The sequence below is a fragment of the Lacerta agilis genome, chromosome 9, assembly GCF_009819535.1.
Source record: "Lacerta agilis isolate rLacAgi1 chromosome 9, rLacAgi1.pri, whole genome shotgun sequence".
NCBI lineage: Eukaryota > Metazoa > Chordata > Lepidosauria > Squamata > Lacertidae > Lacerta > Lacerta agilis.
In genome coordinates, this window is record NC_046320.1 from 53,725,743 (window position 1) to 53,741,832 (window position 16,090).

Below are 16,090 nucleotides of genomic sequence, written 5' to 3' on the forward strand. Positions count from 1 at the left end.
CACCCCACATACGATCTCCTGTATATTCATTGTCTCACAGCTCAGATTATCCCCTCAAAGAGATTCATCTGAACCTGACTTTATGGAAACTCAATAGCTGTTATTTAAGAGGACTATCCACCTTTGGTCCCCCACCCTGCACTCAGCTCTCTCCTTTGGCACATAGAAGCTGTCAGCATGTGACAGTGATCAAATGCTGGGAAACAGCTTTGACTGACCGGATAAACCAGATGAAGGTAGCCAATGGGTCTTCCTCTGCATGCAAAGACAGGCTCTGGTGGATTTAGCAGATAAGACCAATAGGAGGTCCAATGGTCAGGAAGGTGTTTTCTGCACATGCTGTAGAGGGAAATGAGTGGCAGAAGGGGCTCATCAACCTGGGAAGGCAGCCTATTTAGGAGAAGGAAAACTCTGATCATAAAATTCTGCTTCAGGAGAATGAGAAAAGCTTCAGGAATAAACCCTGAGAAAAAACCTGCACTCGCAGGGAGAAAAAAAGGCCACCAAGACCACATAACACCGGTCTTGAAAGACCTACATTGGCTCCCAGTACGTTTCCGAGCACAATTCAAAGTGTTGGTGCTGACCTTTAAAGTCCTAAACGGCCTTGGTCCTGTATACCTGAAGGAGCGTCTCCACCCCCATCGTTCTACCTGGACAATGAAGTCCAGCGCCGAGGACCTTCTGGAGGTTCCCTCACTGCAAGAAGCCAAGTTACAGGGAACCAGGCAGAGGGCCTTCTCGGTAGTGGCACCCACCCTGTGGAACGCCCTCCCACCAGATGTCAAAGAGAACAACAACTACCAGACTTTTAGAAGACATCTGAAGGCAGCCCTGTTTAGGGAAGCTTTTAATGTTTGATGGATTATTGTATTTTAATATTTTGTTGGATGCTGCGCAGAGTGGTTGCGGAAGCCCAGCCAGATGGGTGGGTATAAATAATAAATTATTATTATTATTATTAACAACAATTTGCTGTTGTCGCCAGCAGGTTCCAGTGTGAGTTACAACAATTTAAAATTCAAAATTAAAAGCAGTTAAAACAGATTAGAGGCACAGGAATAGGGTGGGCCCTGAAAACACATGTCTCAGGTGTCAAATGTCAGGGTAATGAGATGCCTCTTCAGCATTTGCCAAAAGCTGTATTGTGAAGAAGCCCGACACACCTCTGTATGATGTTTTGAACATCTTTTTATTGCACACTGCTTTGAGACTTTCAGGAAGAGCTGTCTAAACATGTTGTCAATGCATAAAGGGCATGGTATTGGCAGATAACAAATTGTGCGTGGGAGCCATTGATACACCATGCTTGTGGGAGTTGCTCCATGTCAGGAAATTGCTGTTGTGTGAAATGGCCTTTGGATTTCAACCTCCTAAGAGTATAGTCCTGCCTTTGGCCAGAGCTGTGTAAACTGTTATGCTTCCTTATGCAATAACAACAACAGTTAATAAAAAGTCGTTGCTTGCCAATAAGTGTACCTGTCTCATCAGTGCAGTCTCGCCTGATTAATTAAACAAAGGTACATGTAGAGAAAACATTACTAGTGTGCAGTATGGGGCTCAAGCAGGTCCAAAAGGCTCATTGGACCCATCATTTTCTCAAACTAAACTAGGCAGCTGGGTAAGAAGTAGAAAAACAAAGCATGTTATGGATTTTCCTCCACGTGATGCAGGCCCTACACTGGTCCATGCTCTAATGAGTATGGCAATCATTGCACATAAATGGCTCTTTTGCTAACCACCAGGACACCATTTCAAGGTCTATTATGGAGCACTGTCAATGGGCTGATTTGCATTAAGCTACCAGTAAGAGGTTTCAATACTGCATTTTAGCTGGAATCTTGATGCTTGCACATAGCAAATTGTCTTCCCTTGCTGAACTGAACATTAACCATACTGGAAAAAGAGATATCTCCAGGAAAACTTGGGAAAGACATGTAGCTGCCCATAGAGGATTTTGCTACCCATAACAGTGGTGATTCTGTGCGTGTTTATTCAGAGATAAGCCCCACTCTATTCAGTGGGACTTATTGCCTCCTAAGCATGTTTAGGATGGCAGCATCAGTAAAAGATTTTCAAGTTTACCATTACAGGCTTCCCTCAAAATGGCAGGGGGAGAAATACAAATGTTTGTCTTTGCCTTGGAATGGTTGGAGGATACATGATGCTGCAGGTAAAGGTTCAGATGACTCCTTCATGTATGGAAATATTGTGGAAGAATGGTCCTGGGTTGGTGTGAGCTAGCCCCATGCCCGCAGCCAATGTGCCCAGAAGATCATGTTGGATGGTGCCCTATGGACATACCAAGGTACACACACCCCTACACAACGGGGGAACTGCATGCATGTGTGTGTGTGTGTGTGTGTGTGTGTGTGTGTGAACTCTCTTCAAGCCATACCACTAAAGATAGGAGCTTGGGACACAAATACCTGAACAAGCACCTACTCTCATATCAACCTGCCCATCTTTCGTTGGGTATAAGCAACCTTGCATGCCTTGCACAGCAGAGGGCACAGTTGAGACTACAGATAGGGGAAAATACACTTTGTGGTTTCCCACCAAACTCCCAAGCTCCACCATCTCTCATTCTCTTTCATGAAGCAGCCATGAGAAACTAGCTCCCACATACACATACATCTCAATGATGTAAGTGTCTGTACATGGACACCACATTGCAATGACTCAACAACCTTTGGGGGGAAATCAAGGACAAGACGTGTAACATTGTGGAACAACTGGTGGAACAACTGTCTTATGAATGACATTAAACAAATGCATAATATAGCATATTTATGAGCACTTGCAAGTATGACAGAACTAGTCAAAAAGAAAAAAGAAAACCCAAGATGAACTGCAACGGTAATTACAAGCTTACAATATGCAATCATTTGAAACAGAGGGACATGAGGCCACCACCTCACACTTAAGCTAAGCAGGTTTGGGTCTGGTCAATGCCTCCATGCTACAAATTCTAGTGGATAACAGCAAATTCAAGTGGATAACTGCAAAAGCAGTTTTGATTAATTTTTGTGTTCTTTGGGGGGGCAGTTGCTAGGGCAACTTAGAGATGAACTCCCCAGTCTGCTTGAAATTGACTGTAGTCATTTAAGATACCCATTTGGGGACCACTCTTTGGGGAGAACTGAACAAAAAATGATTCACCTTTATGTTATCTCAGTGCAAATTAATTTTGTATTTGAATACTGGATAAGAGATATGACTCCAGATTCAGATTTTGCATATTTAAGGTGTAGCTACAGGAGACAATTAAATATCCGGTGGGCTTCTTCTTCTTTTTAAAAAATGAAAGATGTGTTTTGGGGGTCAGACTGGTGGGTCTAATCCTATCATCCCATCATTTTTCTGGTTGAAACTGCCCATTCAAAGCTGCCAGATGAGGTAGACTATATTCAGAGACCTATGTATAAAATCGCAATTGTGTAATTGTGCTTTCTTGTACCCCTCTGCAGACCACTGTGACCCCTCAATCCACTCAAGGGTCTAGGGACCTTCTAAAATAGTATGGCTTGGGCTATTACTTTTGGTGCAGAGGCTGTCTCCCTGCACTGTGGTCCAAATTCAAGTCTGTTACATGAATGTTTAAGTAGAGACGCTGAAGAGCATCATAAAATCTTGGCCTACCAGCCCATAAGCACTTCAGAAACTGTGTAGCCAAAAAGCTGCTGATACAGGAATGATGGAAGAGGTTTTCTCCCCTTATCTGGGGGAATTGCATTAAGGTTGCAGAGGTCTAGTTGAAGGTGATTCAAATTGTTAGACACAAAGGGGGGGGTGTCAGTTGTTACCAATGTTATTCTTCAGGTTTATGCTAAAGATCATGTCAAAATACCTTCCTCCCGATTCAGTGGAAATATGTTGTTGACAGATCTCAGCAGATATAAAATAAAGCTCTGCTACAAATCCCATCACTTAAGGAATGGCTAATGAATTGTGGAGTACTGCCAAATTGGCTAAATTAAAACAATTTGTTCATACTAGACAAAACAAACATCTATCCAGAGGGAATTTGCATATCTGTTTCTGTTTTTTTGCTTTTTGTTTTAACTAGCCGAGTTATTTTTTTAAAAGAAAACTCTAAGTATTCACACACTAATAGCATGACAGAGTGTGGTGGTCTACAGGAACCAAGGTAACCCATTTACACATGTGTCCCCCTCAAAAGGAAATGCAGGACCAACAAAAGGGGAGAAAATAGGACAACAATTTCCATAGGCTACTTTCTGCGTAAATTTGGAAATAATTGTTGGCATCTATCTGCCATGAGAGACAATGGAGTGTGCCTCTGGGGGTGAAGTCCAACTGTGGGAGAATCACAGCATAATTGTTGTAATTTAAATAGTAATACAATATATCTCACCTTGATGGGGAAGACTGTGGATGAGCTAAGGATTGAAGGAACAAGGCTTCTCTTACCCTTCCTCCTTATTATGGTTCTTTATCTTTAAACTGGACTTGGCGAGATAGCCCTTTAAAGAGAGGATACCTGTAAACAGAGGTATGTTCTCTGGCAACCTTTAAAAAGAGAACTGTCCTCTACAGTGTAGGACACATGACCACACCTAGATTGAGCTATAGTTGGAGGCAGTCTTGTTTCCAAATTCCAGTTGCTGGAAACTGCAGGGAAGAGAGAGTGCTCTTGTGCTGAGATCCTGCTTTTGACCTTCCCACAACCATCTGGTTGGCCATGGAGAACAGAATGCTGGACCAGATGGGCCATTGGCCTGATCCAGCAGGCTCATCCTATGTCCTTCTGAGCAAATTGCAGGACACCTTGAAAGAACTGCAGCTACCCTAACTTAGACTGCACCACCACTTTTTTTAAGGGTAAGTAAGGGAAGGCGCTGTGGGTTAAACCACTGAGCCTAGGGCTTGCTGATCAGAAGGTTGGCAGTTCGAATCCACGTGTCGGGGTGAGCTCCCATTGCTCAGTCCCAGCTCCTGCCCACCTAGCAGTTCGAAAGCACGTCAAAGTGCAAGTAGATAAATAGGTACCACTCCAGCGGGAAGGTAAACGGCATTTCCGTGCGCTGCTCTGGTTCACCAGAAGCGGCTTTGTCATGCTGGCCACATGACCCGGAAGCTGTACTCCGGGCTCCCTCGGCCAGTAACGCGAGATGAGCGCCGCAACCCCAGAGTCGGACATGATGGGACCTAATGGTCAGGCGTCCCTTTACCTTTTTAAGGGAAGAAAGGAAGGTGTCCTGTACTGAGTCAGATCATTGGTCTATCTCAGTTGTTGCTAGACTCCCATAATCCCTGACCATTATACTGGCAAGGCCTGATGGGAGTTGTAGTCCAATGACAACTGAAGGGCATCACATTAGCGACCTCTAGTTTATCTAGCACAATTATTCTCGACACTACATGTCAGTGGCTGGCTAGGATTTCAGACAGGCGTCTCCCCTAGTCCTATCTAAAGTTCGGACATTGTGCAAGCAAACCAGTTGTGCTACCACTGAGCTGCGGTCCTTAATGCATTATGGAGATTTAGAAATATTTGGAGGTAAATTGGGAAAAATTGCCTAAGACAAGGAGAAAGGCTTACTTTCATCCCTTCTTCATCTACTCTTATAACAACCATACTGCTCTCATACAGCCCCAAGAGGAAGGCATGCCATGTGTTTGGGCAGTGGCAGGGTTGGCAGGGTTGGGCTTCAGTGGTGGAAGAGGATGGTTCAAATTGTTGCATGGAGGATGGGCACTGCCAAGAATCCCGGCACTGTTCAGCCTTTGAGGCAGTTTTCCTGGGCTCTCAAAGTTTGCTTCTGAGCCTAGCTTAGGAGAAGTTCACCATATCATTAGACCTGTACATCTTGAGTTGTTCCATGGCAGAAAAATCGAGCATTGATATTGATGTTAAAATAAGCCCCAGGTTCAAAACCACTTGCATTATGTATGAGGACCAGCTTTAAAACTCTAATGGGGAAATTCCTGGAAGGATAAGATGAATCGTTAAGTTTGGCTCCAGGCCACAAGGAAAGAGTGACTGCTTTTCCATATTCCTCTGCATTATATTAGTACAGTGAAACGAAATCATTCTGCAGTCATAAACAAATGAAGATAGCATAGATCAGCTATTTTCCTTTCAGCTGGTGAGTTTCAGCCTCACAATTTCCAGAGGACCTGTAGTTCTAGGCTAACATTTGGTTGCAGTTTTGCAATAAGATTTCTAAGGGGGCGGGGAGGTGTTAGCCAACTCTTTTTGAGCCTACTGCCCAAGTCAAATCCAACGTATTATGGACCTATGGGTCTCCTGATACTCTTGGACTCACTCCAGTTCTCATTAGCCCCTGTCAGGATGGTCAATGGTCAGGGATGATGGGAGATGGAATCCAACAACATGTGATGGGTCACAGGTAAAAAGTAAATGACCCCTGGGCAGTTAAGTCCAGTCAAAGGTGATTACTGGGTGTGGCACTCATCTCGCTTTTCAGGCCAAGGGAGCCGACGTTTGTCCACAGAGAACTTTCTGGGTCATGTGGCCAGCATGAGTAAACCACTTCTGCAAAACTAGCAATGGTTGTTGTTGTTTTTTTTTAAAGCAGTGAGCAAAAGGGGGGCCATCCACCACCACCATTCCTATCCACCACCATTCCAAGCAACAGATTCTCATCTGAGGACTTCTAGCTCAAATCTAGCCCCAGAGCACAAAATGAAGAGAAGCAGCAGCCTTAGTAGGTATGCATAAGAACATAAGGAAAACCCTCCTGGATCAGACCAAAGGCCCATAAAATCCAACGTCGTGTTTCCACAGTGGCCAACCAGATGTCTATGCATAGATCACATGAGAACAATGACCCACTGCCACTGTTGTTGCATGTTCAATATGTAATCTAAGTGGGGGGGGGGGGGAACTTCCCAGCTTACTGAAAATCGTTCTGGCAAGAACACAAAATCCTGCCTTTTAGTCAAAAACTTCTGGCAATCAGCCTAGAGGTCTGAAACCCAGCTAGGCTTGGTTCCTGCCTGCCTGGTTGGTTGGCAAACTTAAATGAACACCGCAGGAAGGTACTATAGGACAAACAGCTATAATTGCCTCAGACCTAAGAACCTAATCTAAATACTGCGAGGGAAGGCATTTAAAAAATAAATAAAAAACAGGAACCCTTGTGTTTGAACTGAAAGTTTTTTGGAGAGAATTTTCCAGTTTGAGTCGGGTGGGGGCGAAAAGGGCCTCCAAAGCTGGGGGCAATTTTCCATGGGGAATTTGTTAGAGGATAATGGGATTCAGGAAGGGGGTCATTTTCATTAGAGACATAATGAAAAAATTCATTCATAGACATTGCTGCCACCACATTCTGTGATGAAATGTAGTTGTTAAAAGAGGGGTTAGGATTCCACCACTGCCCGACACCAATGGTAGCCCATTCCTGCATCCCTTTATAGAATTAATCACCACGAAATATTGTCTAACCCTGCTCCATTGTCTAACACATACCCCTCCATTTTAACCTGCAAAATCGGATAGTGAAAGGAGGGGTGGGAGAAGTCATTTTCATTCAGAACTATATATTATTATTTTCAAAAGAGCAACACTAGGGGTGCCAGTCACTGTGACTGGAATGAAATAAATTTTCAATACCACAAAATAGGACACCTATGCTCATTAATAAATAAATAAATAAATAACCCCGATCATTTAAATCAGGGATGGGGAACTTCAAACCACACCCACAACCCAGTCACACACCGCACTGTCACAGTGTTGCTTAGCAACCAGGCAGCGTGGCGAGATCTCTTTTAGTGAGGTAGAATGTGCTCTGATTGGCTGTGTAGTTCTGATAGAGTTTTTCCTCTGCAAGTTTGGCTGAACCCCTCCATTCTCTGTACAAGGTCTGATCTAAGAAAGACAAAACTCTCTGTCCCTTTCTCCACAAATTATACACTGGTTTTGTTCAGTTTGTTCAGTAAAGTGCTATCAGGACATTTCTTTCTGGACTCCATGTGCCTTGTCTAAGTGACTTAGCTAGCATGAGCTACGATCTACAAAATCCCCCCTTTTTACAGTCATTTTCAAGCCTTTTTTTTTTGCTTTAACTGTGGATTTATGTTCTTTGTACTTGGATCCCATCCACACCATTTCAGTAGAGAAACAGGCCCTGCCTACGCTGCCTGAGGCCAGCCTAGATGAACTCTCATAATAGCTCACATGCTGGGCAAGCTGTTCTTTCTCCTTTCCCTCCTCCTGTGATTAAGAAATGAATATGGACATTCTGGCTGCATACACGAGAACCGAGAAGGAGATAATGTCTTGGTAACAACCAGTCCACTTAGGGGCATAAGTACATTTATGTCTCATGACTCCAATGGAAAGGTCTGAGCACAGGTTCTATTTTCTTTCCCATTGAAGTAAATGGGAATTTAAGTCTGCAATCCCACACAACACAATCTGGAAGGAAGCCCTATTGATCTCAGTGGGACTTGTTCCTCAGTAGACATGCACAGAATAAAACCTCAAATTAACAATCCTCTATCCTTTTATATGTGTTTTGGGGGAGTCATTGGTTTGTTTTGTTCTTGTTCTTGTTTTCATAATGGACTTCGTGTTTTTATCTTGCATTCTTATGCTGTGAACTGCCCTGAGATCTTCAGATGAAGGGTGCTATACAATTTAATAAACAAACAACAAATAAAATAAGGTGCTTAACTTTGGATGGATTATGCCCACATTTTTTAGAGGAAGAACAATATCCTATTATGTCATGAATAATTACATGGTTGTACAAGCCTGTTTCTCTATGTTCATGAATACTGTATATCTGCCACCCCACAGGCTGGTATTGCAAATTGGACCATTTAAGCCTGGAAAAGTGAATATTTATTTATTGCACTTATAGTCCACCTTTCTTCCTCCAATAAGGTCAAGGTGGTGTACATGGTTCTCCACCACCTCATTTAATCCCTACAACATCCCTGCGAGGTAGGTAAGCTGAGAGGCAGTGATTGGCCCAAGAACACCCACTGAGCTTCATGACTGAGTGGGGATTTGAACCCTGGTTTCCCAGATCCTAGTCCGACGTCTAACCACGTGCCACACTGACTCTCACTGCAAACACTGCCAGTGGATCCAAGTCACTACCGCACACATCTCACAGAGACCCGGACACTACAATATTCTTACGGAATTGGGTCGTTCTTTTATGCTACATGCACCATTAGCAGAACATCAGTGTGTGGAAGTAAAAGCCAACATATATCTGATTATATCACTGTCTCCTTCTTGTTCAGACATCCAATTGCAAATTCCACAGCAATGAATATGCTCCCCTTTCTTTGGGAAATTCAATATTCCTGGAATCCCTAAATAGGACAGTTGCGACTTCCGGCGGCGACGCCATCGCCGGGTGGTCGAAGGCTGCTTCGGGTCTGAAGCGCCTTGTCCATCCCGGGGGTTAGGAGCCGCGCTACCGCAGCGCGCGGCTCCGGTTGTGGTGCGGGAAGAGCGTCCCGCACCCTGGGCTCCCCGGCTGCGCCCGCGGAGGCTCCGAACCCTTCCCCTGCCCCCCTGTAAAGGGGGAGTGGGGGTGAAGGGACAACGGAGCCGGGCTTACGGGGATATGCCCCAACCGGGATGCAAATGCGGCGGCAAAGCCCGCGGTGAGCGTCTAAGTTCTACCTGTGAAGAATGGAGCTAAAGGAACCCGGTGGTCATGAGTAAATAATCTTGGCAGAAATCGTGTTTTTGGAACGATTCCGGGGGGAAGGAGAAAGGCAGCCTGCCTCCCTCCCTTCGAGCCTAAGAATTTAACCAATTTGAGGGATTGCTGCCACAGAACTGGTTATAAAGTATCTAAAATCGATACATGAGACTGGCAAACTTTTTCTTGGGAAGCTAACTAGCGGAAAATATCTCTATTAAAGTTGCGGTGTTTGCGCTCCAGCTTAGGAAAATGGCGACGAACAAAGAGACAGGAGAAGAAATATGATACCCACTTCCTCCTCCTCTGCCAGTATGCTGGGTTTCGTCCTTGAACTGGTATTGAACTCTGGACTAACAGATGAACAAAGGCTCACTGCCTTGAAGGTGGAACTACTTTACAGAAAAGTCAAAGTCTTGTGTGGGGGTCTGAAATGGAACCAACTGCCCACAGAGGAGGCTTACAAAACTTTTGACACTTTGGAAGAAAATCTTGTCAAAGAGCTGAGAGGATGGATGGAAGATGGGAAGAAATGAATGAGCTACTTCGGAGAAGAAATTCGCTTGTTGGGGGTGGCAGCCCCAAGGCGATGTCAAGATTTGCTATATCCAGTCCCCGAGGTGTGAGCTCGGGGGCCAGGGACAGAGAATTAAGGTATTTACAAGAAGAAAAGGAATGCTACAAAGAACCGGGAGAAGCTGAGAGAGGGAGAGTTGGATACCTCGGAGCTTGTGGCAAGGAGAGCTTTGGACTGTGCCTGGATCTGTGGACGTTGGGAGAGGGAAGTTGCATGGAAGTTCAGTGCTGATGCCATCAGGAGAAGAAGAATGGACAGAGGGGGTGTGGGGTGAAGTATTAAGTAAAATCTAAAGCAATCTGTTATGGTATTTTGAAATCGGAGGGTGAACACTGTCAACAATAGTTTGTTTTATTATTTGTTTGAACATGAAAAGAGATATTTCAAGTTTTTATGTTATTAGCAGCAGTTCAAAGGATAGAAGAGATAGATTTGATGAGGATGATTTGTGAGGATTTATGAGGATGTAGTATAAATAAAGTCAATTAAGTGGTTTAAGTTTATAGATTAGACGATTAAAATTAAGATGAAGATTAAGATGAATGTTTTACTTTATATATATAATTAAGTTTAATTTTTTAAATGAAGAGGTTAAAAAGTAGATTATGGATATAAACTCGAAGGTGAAAAGGCAGGGGAAGTCAACTGTCAAGATTGGAAAAAGAATTTTTTTTTTTTTTGAGATGTCTAATTAAGAAGAAAAATCATGGCAATTTTTGTATTAGATGTGTAATTGTATTTGTTTTGTATGTGTATAAATGTAGGTGTGGTTAAGGTTGTATGTTGTTATAAGTAAAAATGTCAATAAATTCTTATAAAAAAAAAAAAAAATAGGACAGTTGCCCCCACCTCTTTTGAACCAAATTGGCTGCACTGTGAGTTTGTAAGAAGTTAGTTACACATTTTATATGAGTTCTATGGATAAGTAGGTACTTACTGACAATTCCGTGATGATTTTCTGAATCTCCTTATAGCCATACTTTTCTGCAATACATGCTGGGTTTTCTCTGTACTTATTGGCTATCCTGCAAGCCCGAATTGCCTCAGGACATTGGAGAAGAAGAGCAGTAAGCTTCTTTAATCCAAATTTAGCTGCGCAGTGGAGAAGAGTGGGAAGCTCTTCCAAGTGTGAGTCTGCATTGGGTGAAAAAGCATGCATAAACAACAACAATACTTTCAAAACTTTTTTTAAGTCTATAGTTCATATTGCAAACTTGAGAGCATGGGGAAGGTCATTCACAAATGAAGGAGTCATGTGGTATGGTAGACAATGGACTTGGGAGACCCACATGCCTGATAAGACATGAAGCTATGTGGGTGACATTGGCCATGCCTCACACAGCTGTTGTAAGGGTAACTTGGGGGAAATCTCATGCTCTTTGGAGAGCAAAGAGGGGTGCAAATGTGATAAATGAAGAATAAAAAAGCTATGGTTCAGGGGTCGGCAAACTAAGGCCCGTGGGCTGGATCAGGCCCGTGGACGGCCCATGGATCGGCGTGGGAATTCTGTTCGTTTGGGCTGCATCATTTTTTCCTTGCACCATTCCATCCCCCCCTCTCCCACACCATGGTAGCGGCGCCTCCCTCCCTCCTCCAGGTTTCTCCCCGCCCTGCCTAGAGGAGGAAGGGGCCTGGGCTGAGCTGGCTGAGTGCCGTTTTAAGCAGCCCCTCTCCGGAGCCAGCCCTTTCACACCGCTCATCTTTCCTTTGCCACCACTACAGCTCTGGTGCCCCTGTGGGCCAGAAAGCGGAGCGGACAAGCTCACTCTGCCTACCCATGAGAAGCAGCAGCAACAGCCGTGGCGGTGGTGGCAGCCCCAGGGAAGGTAAGCACAGTGGCTGGGGGTGGGGGTGGGGGTGGGGAGGACTATTTGCCCCCCCCTTGCCTCTTCTTCCAGCTCCCACCCCCTGGTGCCACTTCTCTAACCCGCCACAAGGTCTGAGGGACAGTGGACCGGCCCATGGCTAAATTTTTTTGCCAACCCCTGCATATGGTTCAATCAGAACTTCCAAAATTGCCCTCTGTTTCCAGATTAACTATCCTCTCTAGCTACAATCTCCAGGTGTTCATCTGTGAAATGCAAGTCAAAAGCACATAGACTCTATATTGTAAAAGGACAGGGATGGTGGTGCATGCTCAGGAAGAGGATATCTTAAAAGCTAATATGGCTGATAAACAATGTGGATTCCTACATTTTTAAAACAGAGGAAAGCAGTTCCACAATGGAAGCAGGCTACGGATATTTGTTCTCCATGAGTTTTAAGTGCACATTTCCCCTTTGTTGCCTAGTTAAACACAACATTTCTAGAGGGGATACACTGTAATAATTGGGCATAGAATAGCTTCCTTTTTACAACTGCAGCTAAAATGTGTGAAGAATAACCGTTTGCTAAGCATCCAGATTATTTAGGGTTGTAATAGTCGCTGAGCATTTGGGGATGAGGTTGTTAAGCACGGCTGCAAAATAGCAGGTCAAGAGCTCAAAGTGTCCCTTTTATTTTCTGCCTGGGATGCTTGTGAAGAAGGTAAACTGAAATCAATTGATTGTTACATAGCACTTAATTGTTAGCACCTGGAGCAATGTCAATAGGGAGGGGGAGGAAGACAGAGTTCTTGCTCAGCATCATTAGGAAGACACATTTTTAAAGACAAGGGATAATTGCACAAAACAATCCACAATAGCATGGGTAGATTGCAGGGTGAAGACAGTGAGGAATGATAACCTGTGTTTCGTTCATAAAGCATCTAAGTTACCTTCCCTACCCTAATAGAATGCACAACATGACACACAATGCAATAAAAGAGCCACACCCAAATGTTCAATTTAGGAACATAGGAAGCTGCTTTAAATTGAGTCAGGCCTTTGTTCCATCTAGCTCATTATGGCCTACATTGACTGGCTGCAGCTCTCCAGGGTTTCAAGCACGAGTCTCTCCCAGACCTACCTCAAGCCATCATGGATTAAAACTGAGACCTCAAGCATGCACTACTAGGGATGGAAGTGATATGTCAATTTTGGTTCTCCCACTTTCTCATTTTTCAGTTTTCCACATTTCTGTAGCAATTAGCTATTTTATTTTATTTTTTTAAAAACTCCTCATAAAATTTCAACAGCGTGCTAGTGTGAAATTTTCCTATTAAACATATTTCCATATGCAACTTTGACTAATGTACAGATTTCCCCCCTAAGCAGTTTTCCCTAATGCGATGCATTTTGGTTTGCTGTTTTCACTGAAACATTCATTTAAATGCACATTCCCCTCCCCCCCAAGGTGTGCATTTTGTAAATGTCATTTCAATGGAGAACTGCATTGTAAAATTTCAAAATGTGCGAATTTCAAAGGATGCCTGTGCTTCAGTTGTTTCTCCTTGGGATAGGGACTTGTCCTCTCATTCTTTGTTAAGTGTCGTAGTCACAAAGGTACTATATAAACAACAACAAGAACCTCCAGTTAAATGGATCTCAGAGAGCTGATACTGAAAGGCACTGCCAATGAAAAATAGGCTAGATGGACCAATGATCTGGCTCAATAGAAGCCAGTGTCATGTGTAAGCCTTTTATCAGAATATTACAGTCCTCTTTTGTACTTGTATCCTACTATTTCAAACTTAATTTGAAGGAGCATAAATACGTTTTTAGAGTATAGTAGATTAAGCAACCTTCACTATAGAAGGCATTTGACCTCCAGATGTTGTTGGACTCCAGCTCCCATAAACCCCAACCCCAGATGGGAACTGTAGTCCAACAAAGTCTGGAGGACCACAGGTTTAGATGATGTTAGGATGAACCAAGTTGGAGATTTACAGCACATTCCCATGCATGTCTACTCAGTCCAACTGAGTTCACCAAGGCTTACTTCCAGATAGGTGCACATGGGATTACAACTGATATTCTTTTTTATCCACATTTCTCAAAAAAAACCCTCCCCCACTCTAAGTGTTTCAAACAGAAAAGCAGCATTTCATGTAGGAAACGCTAGGAAGCAATATAGTTTGAGCTATTATCTCTAACACGTTTCCTATGTAGAAGAATCTTGCATAATTATATGCAATTAGACCTAACTTTGACGTTTGCCTTCTAGAAAGAAACACCCACAACCCACATATCTCCCCCATGACGTATGTCCTATGGCACAGAAAGTGTGCTGTGCATGCATCATTGCAGCAGTTGATCAGCAGCATCAACTCAGGAGTCAGGCAGTCTTTGCTAAGCACAAGGGAAGGTGAAACAGGGCCAGGCCAGGCCACTGAACAGCATTGTCGAATACTGTATTACTCATTATCTGCTCAGAGGAAGAGGGTCTATGAAGGCAGCAATGAATGCAAAACCTCCTGCTGTGCTCCTTATTCCCTGGATCCGATAGCAGGGATGAGGAACATGTGGCTCTCAAGATATTGTAGGACTACAAATCCCACCAGCACCAGCCAGCATGGCCTATGGTCAGAGATGCTGAGAGTTGTGGTTCAACAACCTCTGGAGGGTCACAGCTTCACCATCACCCTCTGTGCTGGTGGTCCTTGAAGCTAGGAAATCACATGCTCCTTGGGTATTATTCATGTTGCATTTAGTACTAAGTAATCCACAGAATTCAGTCTGTTTTATTTACATGCAAATAATCCATGCACACCTCCCTCCAGCGAAACAAATGAGGAAGCTACTCCAAGCAGAGGAAATGAGCTTTCTTTTTGTATCAGATTGCTTGATCAGTGCACTGATATATTCCTAAATTCTTTCCAGTAGCACCTTAGAGACCAACTGAGTTTGTTCTTGGTATGAGCTTTCGTGTGCAAGCACACGAAAGCTCATACCAAGAACAAACTCAGTTGGTCTCTAAGGTGCTACTGGAAAGAATTTTCTATTTTGTTTCGACTATGGCAGACCAACATGGCTACCCACCTGTAACTGATATATTCCTATAATCAAGGGAACTAGGCGGGACCTGGGGCTCCTGAAGAAGTACAGTCCTTTTCTATCCATTGTTTTAACTTAGGTGCAAGTCACTGCTTAACCCTCCCATTGAAAGTGCTTAAATCTTGTTGGGTGTTCCCTATGGCATCCTAACAGAAGGCTTCACTAGGTCACTGCAATAACAGTCTTCCTCAGGCATTCAAAATGAACATGTGAAGAGGACGGGGGGGGGGGGTTGTGCATGCAAACCCCACCCCAGGATCCCCAGCCCCACATTATAAGGTCCCTGATTGTTGGTGGATCTCCTGAACAGGGTTATTGTTGTATCCAAATGTGCAAAGGTCCCCCCCCCCCCTAGACTTATCTCTTGGCTTTCAAAAGCCTCTCCCTTACAAACCCAGTGAGTGGCAAGCCCACATTTATTTCAGAGATGTCCTTTATTTTCTTCATCAATTCAAGAGCCAACACATGTGTTTTACTTATTAAGCAAAATGCACATTTACTTGTTGTTATCTCTTACTGAATGGGCAGTGCTTATTCTGCCCCCCCCATTCAGAACCCATTGTAATTACCGATAATTACTACTGTTGACCTTGCAAACCTACATCTTGAGTATCAGCAGAGAGAATCTGAATGCATGTGCAGCAATTATCTCCATAAAAACACAGTTCACCACAGCATGGGGCACTTGCATGACACTGCAATCCTTTCAAATCGAGATGCTCTGTGTTAAGGAGCCAGCAAGGAACATCTGGAGGTGGGGTTTCAGAGAATCCAGCACTCCCTGCCACTTTTACCCTATCCCATTCCTCTGCACCTCCCTTTTAAAGAAAAGAGTTACTGGGACTGGAGACGCCTTACTCCTTGAGTCTGTCCTTAACTGCAGCACAGCTAAAATGCATCTGCTGTCCTGAGTCCTCCTCAAAAAAATTCTCTGCTGCTGA

At 43.8% G+C, this 16,090-nt stretch overlaps 1 protein-coding gene across 1 annotated transcript in view; it reads right to left on the reverse strand.

Annotated features, from left to right (window-relative positions):
* Positions 1-16,090, reverse strand: part of BANK1 (B cell scaffold protein with ankyrin repeats 1) — a 165,129-nt gene that overhangs the window by 91,230 nt on the left and 57,809 nt on the right. Inside the window, exon 8 of the mRNA XM_033159569.1 lies at positions 11,174-11,370. Coding sequence (XP_033015460.1) covers positions 11,174-11,370 — 197 coding nt within the window. The remainder of the gene's footprint in view (positions 1-11,173; positions 11,371-16,090) is intronic.